Below are 22719 nucleotides of genomic sequence, written 5' to 3'. Positions count from 1 at the left end.
TTTTTTTTTTGTTTCTTTTTTGTATTATTTTATTACTGAATATTTATATAGGAAAGTTGAAGAAGCTAAACCAGTACATGTACTTTCTGTATTCATAAAAAAAATAAAAACAAGTAGCAATTATTTCTTATATGACTTATCCTGACAGGTTGACATTGCTAAAGAAATATCAGTCAGTAACATACAAGTCATTGATTGTAAACACATGTCATATTTAAAGGTCCAGACTTTAGCTCAGTGTAAAGCTGGCTGGATATTGAAACTTTCATGAATCTCAGGATCAAACTTGTCCTACAGCCTCTCTAATTATCAGACGACTTGAAGAGCTTGAGGAGGACTGCATGCAGGGCCGGCCTTAGGCCACTACAACCTATGAGGCTGCAGTGGGTCCCGCACTTACATAGGCCCCGGGCTAATTCTAAGTGTAAATTATTAAATTAAACCATTTTAACTTATTATTAAAGGGTTTCCGCGGCCTCCTGATTTTCCAGGAGTTCCTGGAAAACTCCAGAAAAATGCAAAATATACGAAAAAGTGATGAAAATCTCCTGAAATAATCAAAATCTTCTGAAAAACTCATACAAATCAACTGAAAAATAGACAAAATTGTCATTTCGGGGTGTCATTCAATATGGAAAATACCAATCATACTCGCGATTTAAAAAAAAAAACGGCATCGTCAGCTCTCGTTTAATATAAATGTAAACGTAAGGTCAGTTTGAACCAAAACAGGAAGTTCCAATACTTAATTTACTTTAATAGTAACTGGTATATAAATATAATTGTATGTCTATCTCGACCTCTTAAAAATATCAAATGCAATATTTTGGTAGTCGATAGTAAATCTAAAAGGCAGTTTATCGGCTTTTTTGTTGGAAAACAATCATCTACTGTAGATGGCTCATGAAGTTAATTTGATCGAGATTTTGTACTTAGTAAAGTATGAATAAAATGCAAAGACGAATTTATTTTCTAAAACAAAATCCTAATTTTCACTTATTATCCTTATCCCTACACAGACTAGGTCCCGCGCAATCCGTTTCGCATAGGGCCCCGCAATCTGTAGGACTGGTCCTGACTGCATGGAAAGGATTGCAATTTTTTTTTTAAAAATGGATTTATGAATCCTGGTATATATTTGCTGATGAAGCAAATGGTTTAAATTTATAGAGATTATCTCCCACTTTTTAAAAATGCTTCATTTGTCTTTTTTGTTTACCATCAAAACTTGTCTGAGAGAAGTGTTTCATCTCCTATAGTCTAATGCCAAAAAAAGAAAGAAAGAAAAGAAATAAACAAGTAGCCTACAATTCCAATCAATGCAGTCTTAGATTTCTTTGTACATTAGACCATATATCACACGCTAGTGAACAATTTACATTAAAAACATTAGTTATAAAAATAAAGTTTTATCAATATGCTTAACTAACAAATAATGATGTCATGTATGATCTTTTTTTTAATGTATGGACCAATTTGTTTTTAAATAGCTGTTGTGATGTCTATTTATGTAAATGAGTTAAGTTCAAAGATGCAATTACAAGTTGCCTTTGGCCATAAGGCAATATACTTGCGGGAGATGTTCAAATGCATCTCCGTTTCAACTATTTTGGGCCTCTTTGATTTGTGTAGATGAAAGTGTGCTTATGCAAATGTCTGTCCTGGTTGAAATATCTTGAGACTAAAATGTTAAAAATATTTCTATTTGAAACACAGAAGAAAAAAACATAACAAAAGCATAACAAAGACCTGACTGAGTTGTGTGTGTGTGTGTGTGTGTGTGTGTGTGTGCAATTCTGAAGTCTCCGTCTAAAAAAAAACAACAAAAAAAAACACAATATTGTGAGGGGTGAAGATGTGGCTATCCCATAGTCTTCCTCGACCGATACAACGCTGTGAAAAATGTTGATCAAGCCATAGTCGTGCTGAAACAATGAAATGAGGCGGGGTACCATCGTGTTGATACCAATGTTGATTCGTCATTTCCAATGAAGGACAACAGGTTTTGATATAAAACAGTGACATACTACGTCTGATGCTAAAGGTTACACCAAGATCGTATGAAATAGCCGTTTAAACGGTCAGGCCAGGAGATTTGAACGGTGCAAATAACACGATGTTCATTCTCTTAGGTGCGTTTTGTTTTTAGTTTTAAGAACGGAGAGTTATGAATCGCACATATATATATATATATATGTATGGTATTGTTGTTGTTGTTGTTTGTTTGTTATCTCGTTGTTCAGTTGTGTACTTTGTTAGTTTTCTTGTCACTCCAGTGTGTCCTCACTGCCCGGGTCCAAACTGTTGTAGATGAAGTACTTGTTTACAGCTGGCTGTGTGACATCAGACTTACAACGCCACAGCAGATACTTTCTATAGTTGAAGTAGAAGCCAATCTTAGTTCTACCTGGGAACAATGACAGGATACACGCGTTACTCATACGCATTGTATACAAATCAGGTTTTAAATGCGATTTTGGTTTTATTAATAGTCGATTGATAAATCGACTGTCGAATCAAATGCTATTTAGTCGAATCAATTTGCTATCCTCCAAATAATATCATCTTTTTATCTTATTTATTACAGACGTTACTTCTAAATTAAAAAAGGAGATAATTACGTCCTACGCATTTCATGTGTCAATCTAGTCATCTCTCCTAAGTCGTAGGTTTTCCTGGCTGATTCAGGCAACTCATTCCATTTTCTAATGACACTAGGGAAGAAATAGCAGAATTTGTTCTAGCGTATGGAATAAGAAATGTGCCTCTATCTTTGTGTCTTTCTGAGTATTTTATTAGGTTTTGTTTTTTTTCTACATCAGCAAGACATGTCATCACTGACTCTCAGTCCCCATCAGTAGGCCTATATTGTATTAAAATATCTCCATTGTCAAGTTAATAAACTACTTTGTACTAAAACGTGTCGACCAATTATTTATTACTAATTTCTTATTCTCTACACTCGATACACAGGAGACTGTGTTGACAACAATCTATCATTGTGAAGATATCTATAGGCCCTGCCACCTGTGTAACCTACCGTCAGCATCATCTTCACTGATAGATTCAATCTTCACTCTGTTTGGTTCTATGACTTGATCCAGACAAGTTTTCAACTAAAAGATAACAAATTATTACATTATTTAATATCTATTAGAAAGTGCTCTTTTGTTGCTTTATGGCAGTTAAATCTCTAAAAGAGAATAGTCTTTATGTCAATTGTGATTTTGTTGACAGGTGAAATGAAAAAAATAAACATATATAATCATATAGAAATGTTTAAAGTTCATATCTCGTCGTGTCATTACTATCAGCATTAGACAAATAAGCCACAGTTGTCTTCAAATCTGCTATAAATCATAAAGATAGATAGATAGATAGATAGATAGATAGATAGATAGATAGACAGACAGACAGATAGATAGATAGATAGATAGATAGATAGATAGATAGATAGATAGATAGATAGATAGATAGATAGATAGATAGATAGATAGATAGATAGATAGATAGATAGATAGGCAGAAAAATTTATACCAGACAGACGGAGTAAGTTGAAATAAGCTTTATAAATATGTTATTCATTAATTATCCTAGTCAAAGCTGACGTGTCTATACACAAGGACCATAACTGACCAGTTCTGCTTGCTTTGTTCCTTGCAATTGACAACCAATCACATGGATGCACGCACTTTCTGGCGTAAGTTTACTTATGAGCTGTCCCAGACAATGCCAGAATCTAGGAATGGATTAGTTGTACAGTATGTTATTGAACGAAATAATAGATATCGAAGCAATGTGCATAAATAGTATATGTGGAATAAGATAATCATTTAATCATGTCAACTTTGAGTATGTATGATCTGTTATTTTTCTACAATTGTCTCTCTCATCGACCCATAAAATTAATATAAAAACCCTAAAATTATAACGTATGAAAATCGAAGCCTTACTCTCTGGCTCTGTGGTATTGTGGCTGAAAGATCTTCTGTGAAGTCAATACATAATGTTTCAATAAATACATATAGCCTGGTCCCCCCTGTTGGCAGAAAAAAAACTCTAATTAAACTATAAAGTTATTACAGCTACAGAAGAGCATATAACAAAGGAGATAACAAAGAAAATCAAATAAAGAAACAAAAAGACAGAAAGAGCAAGAGATTTATAAACAAATATTTTTTTTAAAAAGTTTATGTTAAGCGTAGCTGTATCACTTATCAGTTATGTCATTCAATTTGTAATAGAATTAGACTAACAATAACGCATCAGTGTGACTAGAAATGGTTTAACCACTGTTTTCCTTTAGCCCAATTGTGATGCTTTTAGCTTTCTCACGATCAGGGCCGGTCTTAAGCCACTGCAACCTATGCGGCCGCAGTGGGCCCCGCGCTTTCATAGGCCTCGCGCTAAGTATATCAGTAATTGCATAATGATGCAAAATATACGAAAAAAGTCGTGGAAATTATTTTTAAAATCTCCTGAAAAAATAGACAAAATTGTTATATGGAAAACACAAAATCTTACGCGAATAAAAAAAGCATTGTCAGTTTTCATATTTAAATAAAAATATAATAATAGTGCGAATTTTAACCGAAACGTAAGTTCCAATAGAACTAGAATATGTTTTTAAAATGATCAAAACCCGAAAATGAGAACATAATCACTTCTAGTGAAACAACTGAAACAGATTCTATGAAGAATGCAAAAACTGCAGTGGTGAATGTCGTAAGAGAAGAAGAAAATGATGTAACACTAACAACTGATCAACATGTCGTAGGAAATGAAGACAATAATGTAACAACTGATCAACATGTAGTTATAGATAATGAGCTAAATGTGGTCGATTCATTGAGAAATCTGGATTATCCTGCCATGTGTCTAGAAAAAATGGTAAGATCTTGTATTGACTATTTATTACAAAAAGGTCCACCTGAGATTACTTTGGAGAATTTTCCGAAAAATAAGGATGGTAAACATTTCTCTTAAGTGCATTGCAAACCAAACCTGAGTAATGGTGAAAGTGTTTTGCGTCCTTGGCTGATATATTCTGTGTCAGCAGACAAGATCAATTGTTTCTACTGTCGTCTACTGGAAAAACAAAAAAGTTCCTTTTTAAATGAAGGATTTGACCAGTGGCAAAGCTGTACCACAAGGCTAGCAGAGCAATGGCATTTAGACGCCATGATCAGTTACTATGAAGCTGGAGCAAGACCAAGTAAAAAAAAAATAGGCATTGACAAAGTTCACCATGAGATGCTTTATTCTAAAACTAAACGTTGGACTAGTTGCAATTGTAGGATTTCTAGCGAAGCGCAATTTAGCTTTAAGAGGGACCATTAAAAGACTTAAAGAGCCACGTAATGAGAATTTCCTGGTCTAGTAGAATTACTCGCAAAGTTTGATCAAGTAATGTATTACCAATGCAGAAATTCATGATCATTACCTGGGAAAGAAGATTCAAAACGAACTCATTACTGTAGTAGCTGATGCTGTGGTGAATGCTATCCTTCGAGACATCAAGAATGCAGTGATTTTGGATTGTACTCCATACATAAGTCACAATGAGCAGATGTTATCGGTATCTCTCAGATAAGGGTTAATGTGAAAGAGCTTGTGGTTGTGTATGAACGTTTAAAGTTTCTTCCTGTTGTTTCTTCTTGTGACAGCAAAAAGAAGTTGGCTGGAAGCATGGATGTTGTTGCAATCTTTCCAGCCAAAAGTCAAAGGAAAAGGCAGTATGATAAATCTGAGGAAAACTTCACACCTGGAAATGCTGAAGATGGCTACAGGGTAAAATGCTTCAACAGAATTTTGATCACTGCAATTTACTCCTTGCAGCTGAGATTTGAACTCTAACTGTGGCATCTTGTGAAAGAAGTTTCTCGCGTTCTTAAGCTAATCAAGAATTACTTAAGGTCAACAATTCACGAAGAGAGATTGAACAATGTGGCAATTCTTGCTATTGAGCGTGATCTATGTAGGAAACAGAATTTTGATGATCTACTGTATGACTTCGCTACACACAAGGCTCGTAAAGTAAAGTTAATTTGATCGTGATTTTGTACTTAGTTAAGAATGTATAAAATGCAAAGACGAATTTATTTTTTAATATACAAAATCTTAATTTTCACTTATCCCTACCCAGAATAGGCCCCGCGCAATTCATTTCGCATAGGGCCCCGCAATTGCTAGGACCGGCCCTGCTCACGATCTAATAATCCTATCACTTTTTTGGACCAGTTAGGAAAGGGATGGAGGGAGACAGAAGTGGGTATTTGGGTGAATATTACAGTGAATGTTTTTTAAGGCATTTAATACTTATTTAATTTAATTAATATTAATTAATTTTAAAAGTTGAACGACCGGGATTCAAACTCAAAGGCTCTAGCTTCCTCAAGCCAAGACAATTACTGTACCAGAGAAGCGCTTACAAGAATAGAAGGTTATATAGTTATCTATTGTTAGTTTGAAACCAAAGGTTGTCAAGGCCATGGGTGTCAATTGGGTTAAGCTCCCATTGTCTAAAATACTCCTAATGGCATGCGTCTCAAATAGCCTCTGACAACTAAGTCCAGCACCTGGCCTGCTCGTGTGGCTTAGATATTAAGCCCGGCGAAACTGCTCTTACTAACAGGTGAAGGGGTGAAGGCGGATACCTGGCGCCACAAAACCGGGAGTTTTGGGCAGATGGAGCTCGTCAGCCCAGTAAGGCAATTCATCTAGGAGAGGGATACTTTGACTTCAAACCCCCGCTGCCTTGTGGTACTGAAGCTTTAGGAGACAATCTCGAGGAGAAATCAGGAGTGAAGCCCCTTAGGCGTTGGGAGTATCAGCTATGAAATTCCCTCCGGCAGCTTCTGCAACTGAGTTGGTGCCAAATGTAATGCGATGCGTTTCTTTGGATCACATCAGCAAGGTCGAGAGAGGGATCATGACGCACGGGCCACCCATGACCCCTTTATCCAAGGCCCAGGAATGCGCCCCGGAGAGGAAACTCTGGTGCTGCTGCAAAGCGGCTAAAACAACACGGGTGACAACAGTTACGAATTATAAGTCCAACTTGATTGGCGTAATGTATGGACGCCACGGGTTGTCTCTGACGGTGGGAGAGGTCTTCGCGCCTCACTGATCAGCTACCGCCCGCTTCAACCTGGGCAGCCCCCAGTCAGTTAGGTGCTGATCCGCCACAGCCTGCCTGCTCTAATGGGTGCTTAGAGCTTAGTTTAAAACGACAAGTAGGCTGGAAACTTGCACCAAGCAACAAAAGAAGAAAAATTAAACTGAAAAAGAAAATCCCTGTCATGCGTCTGGCCACTTGGAATGTCAGGACAATGTGTCCTGGTCTCACTGATGATCTTAGGCAGATCGACGATGCAAGGAAGACGGCAGTTATAAACAACGAGCTAAAAAGGCTACATATTGACATTGCAGCCCTGCAAGAAACCCGACTGGCCGAAAACGGCATGCTCTGCGAGACGGACTACACTTTCTTTTGGAAAGGGAAAGCACAGGATGAGAGTCGAATACATGGTGTGGGCTTTGCTGTCAAGAACAGTCTTCTTCCCATGATAGTCCCTCCAGTTGGTGGCTACTAAGCATAAGTATGATGACAGCATCTGGAAAAGTCACTCTAATTAGTGCCTATGCCCCCACACTATGCTCGCTTCAGGAGGAAAAAGACAAGTTCTATGAAGACCTCAAAGAAGCCATTGCAAACATTCCTCAAAAAGAACATATGATCCTTCTAGGTGACTTCAATGCCAGAGTAGGATCAGATCACACTACCTGGCCAGACTGCCTTGGGCTTTTTGGAATTGGAAAGATGAATGAGAACGGACAAAGATTGCTTGAATTCTGCACATACCATAAGCTCTGCATTACCAACACATACTTCAGAACAAAACCACAGCACTGTGTCTCATGGAGGCACCCTAGGTCTGGGCACTGGCACCAGCTGGATATGATACTGACACGAAAAAAGGACATTGGAAATATACTGCTGACACGTAGCTACCAAAGCGCGGATTGTGATACTGATCATACTTTAGTGTCCTGCCGGACAAGACTGCTGCCAACTAAGATCCACACATCACAGGGAAAAAGAAAATCACGCCTGAATACCACAAGCACAAAAAATCCTGACCTTTGCACCGAATTTGAGAACAAATTAGAGAAAGCTTTTAAAAACTTCTCTGTGACTGAGGTAGAAAAAAGCTGGACGTTTATGCGTGATACAATCTACCAAACATCATCACTGGTCTTTGGAAACAAAACCAAGAAAAGCGAAGACTGATTTGAAGCTAGTCTACCAGAAATGGAAACTGCCACTACGAACAAGAGAGCAGCCATGCTTATCTACAAGAAGGATCCCACCCCAAGCAACTTAAAAAGGCTCAGAGCTGCACGTAACAATACCCAAAGAGTAGCGAGACATTGTGCTAACAAATACTGGCAGGAGCTATGCGAAGATATTCAATCTTGTGCCGACTGTGGTAACATAAGACGACTATATGAGGGCATGAGAAAAGCTTTTGGACCTCACACCAGCAAGTGTGCTCTGCTCAAGTCAAAAGATGGCTAAATCATCAGCGATCGTGCGCTGCAAATGGAGCGATGGGTAGAACACTATGCAGAACTCTACCAGATTGAAAATGCAATCCCACTAAATGCTGTTTCCAACTTCCCATCACTTCAAGTTTTGACGGAATTAGACGAAACGCCCCCAGAATCGGCTGCCCAAATAAGTTAAGAAAACTAGTGTCAGCTTTTCACGAAAATATGCAGGGCACTGTTCAGTTTGAAAGTTCTTCCTCCAGGCCATTCTCCATTAAGAGCGGTGTAAAACAAGGATGTGTACTGGCCCCTACACTATTTGGCATCTTCTTCTCAGTCGTACTAACCAGTGCTTTTAAATCCCTGGAAGACGGAACATATATCCATAGCAGATCCGATGGAAGGCTCTTTAACCTGGCACTTCGTAAAGCCAAAACGAAAAGGCGTCGTATCTTGATAAGGGAGCTGCTGTTTGCCGATGACGCGGCACTCGTATCTCACTCACAAGGAGGTCTACAGAAGCTAGTGAACAAACAGCTGCTTGTCAAGAGTTTAGCCTTACTATAAGTCTCTTCAAGACCGAAATCCTGGCACAAGACGTCTCAGAAATACCTATAATACCTATTGGGAACCACACCCTTTCAGTGGTGCAGGAATTTACCTACTAGGGTTCAACAATTGTCAGTAACCTAGACTTAGACATCGAGATGACAAAAAGGATAGGAAAAGCTACCACAGCATTGGCAAAACTCTCCTAGCGCGTCTGGGAAAATGGTAAATTGACCACAGCAACCAAAATCCTAGTCTACAACGCCTGTGTTGTGAGCACTCTTCTTTATGGCAGTGAAAGCTAGTCAACATACATGTACCAAGAGCACAGATTGAATAGTTTCCACTTGCGCTGCCTGAGACGCATAATGGGCATTTCTTGGAGGGACCATGTCTGCAATCAGGAAGTTTTGAGATTGGCCAATATAAACAGCATGTATGCTCTCCTGACACAAAGAAGATTACGCTGGCTCGGACATGTCACCTGCATGCCAGATGGTAGAATCCCGAAAGATATCTTATATGCTGAGCTTGTGGAAGGAGTCAGACCCAAGGGCCGCCCAAGACTAACATATAGAGATGTCTGCAAGTGAGGCATGAGAGCCACAGGCATCAGCCAAAGTATGTGGGAAAACATAGCCAAAGACCGGAGTGCATGGAGACAGACTGTGCGTGCTGGGACAACCCTTGCTGAGAACAAAAGAATTGAAGCGGCCTTAATCAAGAGGGAAAAAGAGAAAGCTGCCCTTTCCGCTAGCCCTGAATCAGATGCATACACATGTACGAATTGTGGCAAAGTCTGCCGTTCTAGAATTGGCTTGATTAGCCACACCAGATTCTGCCCCGTCTCAAGATTAAGCCAAAACCAGTGACTCAATTGGGCGCATCCATTGCCTTTCGAGACAAAAGAAGTCATATATTGTTAGTTTCAAACGTTAAAGCAAAGTATAAAGGGGACTAATTCAACATTTACCACCACATCTGTCAAGTACAATTTCGTTACTTTGTTCACTACCAAACTAAATAATTAATTACTAATAATTTATTAACTAATTGGTTAATTTTTTAACATTGATTCTTTTTTTTTTTTTGTCAGGTGAAGAAATACTTGTGCGACATTTTAGCTTGATCAGCGTTTGGATGTGGACGAAATAAAGTGTACAAAATGTTGTCCAGACAGACAGAGGAAGTTGATATAATCTTCTGTAAAAAGAAATTGAAGCAGTTCAACAGAGAAAGTGAAGGAGTGTCAGGAAGTCAAACTTAGAAGAAACACAAAAAGAATGTCAAGTTAATAGAGAAAAAAATAAATAAAAGTCACATGTTACGAAGTAAGAAAAAGATTAATGAAAGGAGTGGAAATTAAAAATGAGAAATTTCAGCTCAAAAGATAGCACAGACAAAAAGAGTCAGGCAGAAAGTAAGGGAGAAAGAGACTAAAAATAGAATGAAAAGGAGAAGCTAACCCTCGGTAGAAAATGTCAGCAACAAACTTTTTTAAGCACTTAAAATTCAAAACATGAGTTGCCAATAAAAGAATGGGGTGAACCTGATAACATTTAACAAGAATTGATTCATTGAAGTTACGGTTGACCTACTTACATTACAAAAGATGAGGATCGATTGCGCCCTGCATCCTCGCATGTAGTCATCTAGTTTGAACTGGCATTCACCTGGTACAGAAAGATAACAGGAAAGAATATAAGATGAAAGTGAACCAATCAGCGCTTCTCACCAGAATCTAAAATATTTTTCAGAATAAATGAACATTGTTGCTTAAATTATCTCAACACTGATTGTAGGCCTACTCAGTTTTGAAAAAGACTTTTTTTTTTAATTCAGTATTCTTGAAGTTACATCAATACCTTATACACAACACAAAGGAAAACAAAACAAATGACGAAGACTCCTGAAAGCGCAGTCGTTATAACTGAATCTTCCACTATACGCCCTTCACCGGAGCCAAAAGTTTTGATTTATATTGTAGAGCCAATACTGTAATCTTCTGCTTTTGGTCCCTGCACCTCGATTAGTATTTCTCGTGGCTTTAGCCCAAATACCATTTTTGTTCCAGAAATATTGGTCACTTTAACATTGTTATACTCAACACTGAGGGCAACAGACTGTGCAGTAAACACATCCGAGGTCGCTGTCGTTCTGACTGCATGTTTATAATCTCCACTTCACCGCGGACATGACGGGTTACTTAGTCCTAAATGTCAACAGTTCGCTGCCTATTTTTTTTTCGATCCTATGCTTTTGGTCCCTGCACCTCGATAAGTAAGTCTTATGGCTTATGTTCAGGAAGTATAGTTCTAGAGTTTCATTTTCCATTCCTGCTTATTTCTTTGTATTTATCGTCATTTTATTTGTTTATTGGCGACCGCTCTTAAATCGCGGCTCACTTCTTTCATTTCCTGTTTGCTTATATATTTGAGAAATGTCTTTTCAGACAATCCTAATAGAGAAGAAGGACCTGGAGGATGGGCTTGTCCATCCCATGGGGGACTCTTCTCTTAAGGTTGTCTGGCGGTAATGCCATGAAATGCTCTATGGGTAGTCTCTTAATTTATCTGCTACTGATTTCACCTCCTTATTTCGCTTAATATTTATACCACTTTGAGAACCCTTATACGTGGTTCCAAGTGCCGATATATGAGAGTATGTGATAGATAAAAGAATATAAAGCAACTATTTTAATATAACAAAAATGTATGTAATTTTGTAAGTATGTAATAAAATACATATAAAACAAACAGTATCTATGATACACAAAAATATCATTGAATTAAAATGAGGAGTCTTAAAGAATTGAAAATCAATTTCAGCTACAGACACTATCAAGAGAGAACGAAAAATCTAGTCCATGTGTTAGATCTATCAGCTAGACCAGTGATTCCCAAAGTGGTCTATATAGACCCCCAAGGGTCTACGAAGAATTCCAAGGGGGTCTACGAAAGTGAAAAAAATAAATTGGGGGTCTATAAGCTGTCCATGGGGGTCTACGAAAATGGATTTAATTTAAGCAGGTCGTGGACTTTAATTTTCACATCTCATCAATGTAATTACTTTCTACACTAATGTATGATTTGTACCTTAGTTAATCCAATCAATATTTATCCTGCTATTCAAAAGAAAATTTGTTATATTTAATTTCAATACTTATTTAAATAGCTTAATTTTTTTTACATGTAACAAAAAGAAATATAGATTATACAGCGTTGGTTATTTAAAATTGGGATTCATTTCTTTGTCAAACATGCGGTGGTCTAAGTGACTATTTATGACGATATGAAACTAATTACATTGGAAGATCATTTGTGACGATGCCGCTCTGATAAAAAGTAAAGATTTGAAAAACTTTCGAACTCTCAAAGATTAGACCCACAAAATCTCTCTTCAACACCATGTAGAGAAGATGGTAGTTTGTGAGCGTCTTACAAGATCTCTTTACTTATAGCCGAATACGGAAAACAATAGATAAAACATTGATTTTACCAGCTATTATAGTCGTTTTAAAAACTGTTTCACACAAACGTACATGTGATATTATTCAACAAATTTCTTTAGGCAACAATACAGTAGGCACATCGGTGGTATGAGTTATATGTAATTCTTTGCAAACAACATATACAGTTTGGGATCAGTGGCCTCACAAGCTCTGACTGGGTGTAGCGCTGTGTGCTGCTTACTGCCTAAGGGTCATCTGCTTCTTATTTTTTCTCGAGGTTGACATGGGAACTGACACCCTCGTTAACCGTAGGCCACAGAAACAGATGAAACTTTTCATCATCTGCCCCATAGACCACAAGGTCTGAAATAGGAACTTGACTTCTTTTTTACAGTGCTGAGAAGTGCACACAATTATACCGTTTATTGCAATACTTCACTTATTCTTACTTATACTTCCCTATACAGTACACCGATACCCCAAGAAGCTTGCTAGTTATGGAGACCATTCGTTATCTCGTATTTATGGACAGGCTTCTATGTATGAAAATCTCCGATAGAAACTTGAAATTAAAATGTTAGGAAAAAAGTTTTTGTCAGAAAAAAATGTGTTTATGGCGGTGAGTGTGTACGTTTGTGAAATATATATATACAGAGAGAGAGAGAGAGGCACTTAAAATGAATGTCCTTGTATTACTGACCTCACGTCACATCATTCATAATTCCTTATGATGAAAAAAAAAAAAAAACAGGTGAAGGCGATGCAGAAACCTGAGACAACTGACACGTGAACACGTCATGTGCTGAATGTTAGGAGTACAATCTAATGCACTTCAAAATGAAAACAAAGCCATGAAATGGTGCAGCTATTTTAATATTTTAACTTATCACAGCAAGACGAGTAAGTTAACCTGGGGCAAAGTGCTCTTGATGATAATTTAAAATGATGGCAGTTTTAAATGTCTACTTTTGTTCTTATGGTGTTAAGACAAAACATATAGCAGCGTTCTTCAGATGTTAATGATGGTCTGGGTGTGTTCCTGTTGGGAAATGGTGATCCATGAAATAAACAAAGCATTAAGAGACAAAATATAAACTAGTATCTTCGTGTGTGCATTGGTGAAAAGAAGAACGGATAGGGATTTTAGATTTAAAATGTCGACATGGAATGGGTTGCCCGAGCCAGCTAGGAAAACCAATGACTTGGCAGAATTTAAGTCATTAGTTAACATGCATGGCTAGATTGACCTAGGAACACCTAGAACGTAATCATCTTTTTTTTTTTTTTAAGTAACGTCTGTATTTTATAAGAGAAATACTTAGAAGTTGACAGAAAAAGTTTAAAATTCTCTTTCTAAAATGAAACACTTAATTATAATGTTTTTATTAAAATAAAAAACAAGTATTAAATAAATAGTAACTGAGTTGCATGAACTGTTTTGCTATTTATTAAAGGGGCTTAAGATCGAATCCAGATTCCAGCTGAGATGTGTTTACTAAGCACTAAAAGCAGCAAGAAATCTTCTCCCAGATACATCCTCCTATAGAGTAACCACAGATAAATTTGTACCACAGCTCAATGAGCATGCAAATTTAATTTTAACCTATGTTTACGACATCTGTACAAATGTCACGAGTTTGACATCTAGGTCTGAGTATTGGTATGTAAACACAGATTCTGTTCATCATTAATGGTGTATATGCAAGGTAACTTAATAGGATAAAATGAAACTCTTTTACAAAAATACAAATGCTTGATCTATTTTTCAACTATACCCCCACATCCCCCCCCCACATAAAAAAAACTATTAATAACTTTATGGTGTAACCAGTGCACGGAATAATTATTGACAAAGATATAGAATAATTGTATCATACATTTCAGCACTGAAGAATCCAATTGTCTAAGCTCTATGTAGCTCAATTATTTGTTGTCTCTTACTTGACAACAGTTGATGTTCACTTTAGCGTCCTTGGCATTGTCGTGAAACTCTCCACTCTCTTACAACGAGAGTTAATTGTAGAGAGGGGCAAGAGATTTGAATGAAGTTTTTTGTTTTGTTTTTGAAGGATTAAAGTAAAAACTAAAGTTCCTCTTTCAGACCTTGTAGTCTATAGGGCAGATGATGTAAAGGTCATCTGATTCTGTTGCCTACTGTTAACGAGGGTGTCATGTGGCCAGCACAATGACCAACCGCATTTACTTTTCCCCAACTAATGTCAGATACCCATTAGAGCTGGGTAGACTCAGAGGCGCCCGAAGATCCCTAAATTAGAAATCCCAGTCTTCACCAGGATTCGAACCACGGTCCCCAGTTCGGAAGCCAAGAGCTTTACCGCTCAGCCAACGCGCCTCCTTTTGAAGAATCAGCTAAACAAAAATTCTAATAAATTTCGTTTAAATTTGAAGAATGATTTACTTACTTATAATGTCATACTTACTTATAATGTCATACTTACTTATAATGTCATACTTACTTATAATGTCATACCTACTTAGACCTATATTGTCATGCTTACTTATAATGTCATACTTACTTATAATGTCATACCTACTTATAATGTCATACCTACTTAGACCTATATTGTCATGCTTACTTATAATGTCATACTTACTTATAATGTCGTACTTACTTATATTGTCATAATTACTTATAATGTCGTACTTACTTATATTGTCATATTTACTTATAATGTCGTATGTACTTGTAATGTCATACTTACTTATAATGTCATACTTACTTATAATGTCATACTTACTTATAATTTCATTAAAACTCCACGTCTCGAAATCCTGATCATAAAGATAGAAAAACAAAGTTGTAGCATTGGAATGTCTAAGACTATCAAAAGAAGGTATACAGCATGGGAGCATAGTGATTCATGTGTAGTGATCCAACGTTTTACACTGAAGGCATTAATATGCAGACTTAAGATCCCTGGTTTATAAGATCCTTTCTTACATTTCCAGTTGAGGCCAAATCCCCATTAGGCCTATAACATTTGACCATAACTTCTCAGAACACAAGATGTCCTAGGACTCCTAACCAACAACTTAAACAAGAGCCATTCAGCAAGTCAACTACACACTTAGCCACTCATCCCAAAATGACTGATTTTTTTCTTTACTTATTAGTAATACTAAAATTAAATTAACCTTTTATATTTGAGGATCTTTTTTTCAAAATTCGTCTTATGTGTTATGGGAAGAATTTATTAATATAAGTATTTACTACAACTATTAGAGATATGTTTCAGACAAATAGTCTGTCTTAAATACAAAAAACATCCTATCAATTCTTTCTCAAAGACATGCGCTCAAAAAACTTCTGCGCCAAGAACAAACAAGTTATGTGCGACTGATTGGATACCTGGCATGAGTGGCGTCTGTAAAGCTGAAAACTCTGAACTGTTGTAGCTAGTGAACCTAGTAAGTCAATGCCTTTGTATGCACCACGAGATGCCGACATTTTTTTTACTAACCTCATGGAACCATTTTGGGGATTCGTTTTTTTTTTCTAAGATTTAAATTTAGAAAGTCTATTCAAATACTTTTTTTGAAAACGATTATTTTGTATTTTTAATATGAGCTTGATGAACTAGTCCATTTCGTAAAAATAGACGCATACGTTGTGTGTCTATGATCAGTTTATGCAAAAAAAAAAAAATTTGCTAAGTAATGATTAACTTAACAGATTACTATTATTACCTTGCCAGCCATGTCAACTTAATAGACTAGATACACCACACTTCCCTCTTTTTTTGTACAACCCTATTTAACTTACATAGACTACAAATAGAACATGTCCGTCTTTTTTCACAGCCCTTGTCATGGAAATACATCTTGACACTTTCGATGAAATAATCTGAGGGATAAGGAACAAAAAAAACATTTTGTATTAATAGTTTCAAATGTTGATTAATTAATGCTGATATTTAAATAATTTCTTTCTAGGAACCGTTTTCGAGATCCGTGTTTAGGTTTTTCCACCCAGGTTTTGACGATGAATTTGTAAGCTAAATAGAGGAATAGTAATAGTAGACATTGTGTCTTGCAGACTCTCTTAATCGACTTATTGGGCCTATCTTTTTTTTAAATAATTAAGCAGAAATACATTATTCCATCCATGATATGCATGTAGGCCTACATTGAAAGCTTTTTTAAAAAATATATCCTCTATTCAGCTTGCTAATTCTCATCGTGTTAAAAAAAACAACCTAGGTGGACAAAGTTATCGACAATGGCTCAAATGATTTCTCAAACGATTGTCATTTAATGAATCTCTTTGGGAGTAGATTGCCAGGTAACAAGCCTCACAGGGAAACGTTATAATTGTTCAAAGTATAATACAAAAATATTTAAATTTAGCTTGAGCTCTAGACAATCTATAATATTGCATATCTTGAACGCACGTATGTCAGTACTCCTTGGAGCATTAGTTCTCACCACGAGTCTGGGTCTTGTTGTGCCCTGCATAAGTTGTCGCTCCTGATTTTGTTCTGTCAGCCACTTCTGGTCAGGCTCACGTAATTGTTGTAGTTGAGGTGACTGACTTGTGACTTCTTCATGAGTTGAACCTTTGAATGAGTTAAACAAAAATACTAGGGAAAGATGAGCACACAATATAAACCTAATTGTTATCACAGATACTGATGTATTTCAATTCAATAATAATTAAAACAAGAAAAATATAATTAGGGCGACATTTGGCGTTTTTTGCATTACCCTATAAGCTAAATGACGAATAACTCGAATATATATATGGTTTACAATGGCTAACAATACTAACGTAACAGTAACATCATGCAGTCGTGTAACTGTAGTCTGTCTTAGTCCAATCTTTGCATCGAAATCTGTCAGGAGTGTTGGTTTGTGTCAGCTCTGTTGTAATTAACCCTGAGAGGTTTTTAGTGATTTTATATTGTCTAATTATTTCTATACTTTTCTTAATTTTTAAGATCTAATCCTGCCATATGGACAAAACTAATAGTGGCCGCTAATGGATCAAGAATCTAGACATAACAGTGCATTCAAGAAAGACGTAATCATCATTTTTGAAGTAACATTGGGCTATATGACGCAAAACTATACCACTATACCTGACAAGTTTTGTGTATCTAGTATTGAAGTGTTAATCTTAACCACTGTCTGCGCGTCTATTGTCTCTACACTGGATACTAAAGGTTCAGTAGAGGGCACATACGAGGTTACCCTGGTGGAGGTGTGCTGTGAGACCAGTGGTGTGTTCTTATGAAGAGGTGGCAACGGCCTCACTCGACTTTCTCTTCTGGGTTGAAGAAACATTTGTATTTCATTATTATTAAATTAAATATTAATTGTTTCAAGATAATAATAACTGAATTCAAGGAGACGGAGTCGGTATTTGGCTGATGTATTGCATAATATATTATGAGTAAGATAGATAGATAGATAGATAGATAGATAGATAGATAGATAGATAGATAGATAGATAGATAGATAGATAGATAGATAGATAGATAGATAGATAGATAAATAGATATATAGATAGACAGACAGATAAACAGATAAACAGATAGATAGATAGATAGATAGATAGATAGATAGATAGATAGATAGATAGATAAATAGATAGATAGATAGATAGATAGACAGACAGATAAACAGATAGATAGATTGATTGATAGATAGATAGATAGATAGATAGATAGATGCAAAAGTAATGAAACAATTATTTTTAGCTTGTACATGCCTGGGTCGAAGTGACTCATAATGTTGCATGGCCTGTGCTCGCTTGTGGCGCCCCTCTCTGTTCTGGAGCCACGAATCCACAGTGGTGCTGCCAACGCCCTCTGACAACAAGATGTCCCGCACGTGCGACGGCATGACGTAATCCTTGTCTGAAAAGTTTAGCCAGTCCTTGGCAGTGTTGACACGTGGGGACGGCAGAATGTGCCTGTAGGTGGCAGAGTAATCCTGCCACTGGTCAGACTCCATGTTATCATCGCTGTCCGCAGTGTCTGGCCTTTTAATCATGAACTGACCAGGGTAACCTCGGATGACCTGGGGTAAGGCGATGGCCATTTTTTTGGCCACGGTCGTCTCCGGCATGTTTTGAGCTCTTCTGTGAGCGTTTGCCGGCTGATAGCAGTAAGAAAGTCTGACTCTAAGATTTGTTGGGCGCTCCTTGCCTTCATTCACATCACTGAACTTCATTCTGGCTGTAACTTAGAGACGAAACAGCTTCGGAAGCTTCATAACTGTTTTAGCTGACCATCTTATCAACAAGTTTTCCCTAACGCAGTGTTTCCCAAACATTTTCCTTAACGGAACACATCACACATTTTGAGTATTTAACGGAACACTTTGATTATTTTTGTTTAGAGAGATTCCTTCCAGTGGTTACATACTTGTGAATTCTTCCAGTAGTTTGTGGAACAGCTAGTTAGGCCTCATGTACCACTAGGGTTCCACGTAACACAGTTTGGGAAACACTGTCCAGCGGATTAGGAAGTACGTGTTTGTTAGTCATTAATCAAAGATGGTCATAGAAAGCCTTTGAAATTTGTATATGACAATGTAGATTGTGTTTCGTGGTTATAACTGAAATTTTACAAGAATACATTCTATTACATGTCAATAGTTCTATCCGTTGACATTATAAGAAATATTAATCATGGAACACTTCAAAGAACCTTGACAACACACAGATTTGATAGACATAGACCAGCTAATACTTGTACGATACAAACAGGGCACATCATTTTTTTAAAGAAATTTTTCATAGCAATACAAAATGCTCATAGCGGCAAGTTACACAATCATATTTCAAGATAAAGGATTCGTCACGGTAATACAAGACTTCTAGTCTGTAATTTGTACAATAAATCAATCAATAAATAGGAAACAAAGTCGATATCGTTTCCAAACCCTGGAATACAGAAATAGAAGAAAAATCTGTAGAACACATTAGGTATTCACTTCCTGTATGATTTACTGGAGTAAACCTACAATGTCCTATGTGTTTATTGAAAGGACAGAACTGTAGAGTCTACAAATAATAGGCCTACACGTGATAAAAAATACCACAAAATTTACTGATATTTCAGGAACACTATAGTACGCATGAAAATCTGGATACAGAGTAGAATAGAAAAAAAAGAGCAAAATCTGGACAAGTTACGCTTGGAGCATGAGAGAGAGAAAACAAAAATCTGTTCACCAGTGCAATGGCTGACAGATCATGATTTAAATAATTAGATAAAAAAAAAATAAAACACATTTTATTTAAAGAAATACTCACCACAAGAGTTCATCGAGTCTACCATGAATTTTCATATTAGCATAGCCATAGATTAACAAACAACACATATTTTGATCGACATTTAGCTTCTATCGACGATTAAGACAAATCCTTATAATATTTATCATTACATTGACACCATCTCTAAATTAAATGACGGCAAAGAGAGTTTGTGTTTATACACTAACTCAAAAGACTTATTATAGTAGTAGTATATGTTAATATAAAGAAATAAGCGTAGCTTTAGGTTAGCAAAGAGTCAAAGGAAAGCTCAAGCCTGGATATTAGAAACTATGAACTACAAACTATCAATAATCACAATCCTATCTCCTTTTATGCAAAATGTACATTCAAACCATGATTGCCTAGGATCAATCACGCCCAATGCTTGAAGTTCTGCTTGCCGCCTGTCTGAATGTGGCTAGTGGGAACTTTGCATGATACTCTACGTCTAGACAGAGAGACGCACAAACCGATGGCAACATTAGATGACCACAAGGGACAAGGAATGTACTGATTAAAAAACAGGAACCACTGTCAATTATATTTTGTTTTTAACTATCTCTCCGTAATTATTTTCCGTGTTCAGAAGGAATTATTCATTTTTCCCATTTTGTATTTCTCTACCCTGTTAGGGTTAAACTTCAATAACATTGTTCTTTTAATCAGAAAATGCTATAATTGGTATAGATAATGCATGCCCTTTTATATAACACCAATTGAAGTTTATGAACCCACAAAATTAAGTTAATTGGGTTAAATCAACGATCGTATCGTCAATCCTGAAAGAGTTAAAATATGTATTAATATATGCACACAATGTGTTACGTTTCTTTTTTGAAACAGAAATAAACATTTTCGGCAAAACCTTTAAGAAAAGATTCACACACATACACATACATAAATCTATGTGTAATAGTCAACAACATTTTTATTCAAAGGTAGCCCAACGTAGCGTAGAACAGTACAAGATATAGTGAAATCCATTGTTAGCCAGAAATCTTATGCAATGTGAGAAAACAACATCAACCAATATGGGAGATAGCAATAAAATGTTGAATGATACAACGTCTTACTGAAACCAGACTCTGTGTCTCAGTGGCTGTAGACTCACGCTAATGAATATTTCAGATCAATGGCACATTAAAGTCTCAATGCTCGCCACAAAGTTTTGAAGAGCGGGCACCATGTCAACCGAAAAGTAAACACCCAGGTATAGTGTTGATAGAATTGAAGTGCCCTACAGGTTTTTTTTTTTTTAAATATGGAGGTATTAAGTCTGAGTTTTTATTGAAATAATGACTTTAAATACAATTATATTATAAAAACTAACAAAAAAATTAGAAATACTCTAAAGAAAGAGAGAGGAGAGAGAGAGATCGGTCATTTGAAAGAAAAGTTTTACTAAGATTGACGTTGTTATGTGAAAGATGTATAAAACGTTTTATTGAGAAAATACAACAGAAAATTTGCTCAATAATAAATTGCTTGTTTCCTTCATCTAAAAGATAGACCAAACTAAAAGATAGATCAAGCAACAATAAATACTTTTGTTATCCCTTCTCGGATTATACTTGGACATATTTGTACAGATTCTCTTTCTTCCCTTGTGCTATTAGAGCGTGGAATGGGCTGCCTGAATCAGTCAGGAAAAACTAGGACATAACAGAGTTCAACTCACTGATGAGCATGCATGCCTAGATTGACACAGGGATACGCGTAGGGCATAATTATCTTCTCTTTTGAAGTAACCCCGGGGTAATTTAGAAGATAAGTACAACAGTATGGCCGCGTATATAACCCGTGGGCTATACAAAGGTTGGCAGTTTTCCAAATGCATTTTACTCATAGGCGTGGTCGAGAGGCCAAGTGCGCTTGAACTTGGCTTGGCTTGGCTACCTAGAAGGGGGCTCAAGGTTCGAGACCCGACTCGGGCAGAGTTGTGTTTACTGAGCGCCTAAAGGCAGCACGGAAAACCAACTCCTAGATACCCCCTCCCCCCCCCCCCCACTGGTCCACAAAAGAGATTGGACCAAAAGCGCTCTGAGCATGCTATAAGCATGAAAGTAGCGCTATATAAACGCTATAATAATAATAATAATAATAATAGGCAAAGCATAACGGAAACTATGGCCATACCAGTGGGTCTTTATATCTCCTAAGTTCACTGTGTGGTTGTGAAATGTACATTGGAAATATTTATGAATATTCTAAACCTTAAGAAAACAAAAAGTACTAATACTGCAGAGAATCTTTAATAAACCAAAAAGTAATGAATTGGGTCAAGTTTACGGCAAGTCATAATTCGCACATGCGGGGTATATAAAAGTGCGGGTTGTACAATTAATTAATTTTACTTATTTTATACTTTGTGCGGGGTATACCCGTATGTAGGTTATATGCGCGAAAATACGGTATGCCTATATACGAAATAGACTTTTTCCCTTTAACACTTTACATGTAGTAAAGTATTTTTGAGTATTGCAAAGTTTTTATTATGTTGCACTTTGTTTTCCTTAAACCAGTTAAACCTATTATTCTTTCATTCTTCTTCTTCTTCTTAAACTGTCAGGTAGAGTTGAGCCTTCGGCTCTTGGAACTCTTGGCCAGCAAAAGTGAACAAGAGCTCGCCCTCACCGGCCTGAATGAGAACAGTGTACAGCATGGGCGTAGCCAGGATTTTTTTTCGGGGAGGGTTGGGGGGGGGGGGAGGAGAATTCCCCCCCCCGACCTCCCCCCCCCCCCCCCCGCGAAAAAAAAAAAATATGTGTGTGTGTGTATAATTAATCTTTATTACATTCTGACCCTTTCGGAAGACGTTTATTGTTTATTGTAGACTCCCCGCCCTTTCTAGCAAGGGGGTCTGGGGGAGGTCGCAGCGCTC

The 22719-nt window shown here is 36.9% G+C and overlaps 1 protein-coding gene across 1 annotated transcript; it reads right to left on the bottom strand.

Annotated features, from left to right (window-relative positions):
• Window positions 1–1796: 1796 nt before the first annotated feature.
• Window positions 1797–19122, bottom strand: LOC106060195 (uncharacterized). The gene is made up of 10 exons (XM_056039917.1): window positions 18285–19122; window positions 17653–17840; window positions 17000–17130; window positions 16338–16418; window positions 15313–15346; window positions 10705–10775; window positions 3954–4039; window positions 3637–3739; window positions 3041–3116; window positions 1797–2407 (listed from the first exon to the last, which is right to left on the bottom strand). Exons 1-10 carry the CDS (start codon window positions 18746–18748, stop codon window positions 2268–2270), a joined length of 1374 nt encoding a protein of 457 aa, XP_055895892.1. The 5' UTR covers window positions 18749–19122; the 3' UTR covers window positions 1797–2267.
• Between the last annotated feature and the right edge of the window lie 3597 nt (window positions 19123–22719).

This window comes from Biomphalaria glabrata, chromosome 9 (genome assembly GCF_947242115.1).
Source record: "Biomphalaria glabrata chromosome 9, xgBioGlab47.1, whole genome shotgun sequence".
NCBI lineage: Eukaryota > Metazoa > Mollusca > Gastropoda > Planorbidae > Biomphalaria > Biomphalaria glabrata.
Note: the sequence above shows the minus strand (reverse complement) of the source record. Positions and strands in the feature narration are given on the sequence as shown.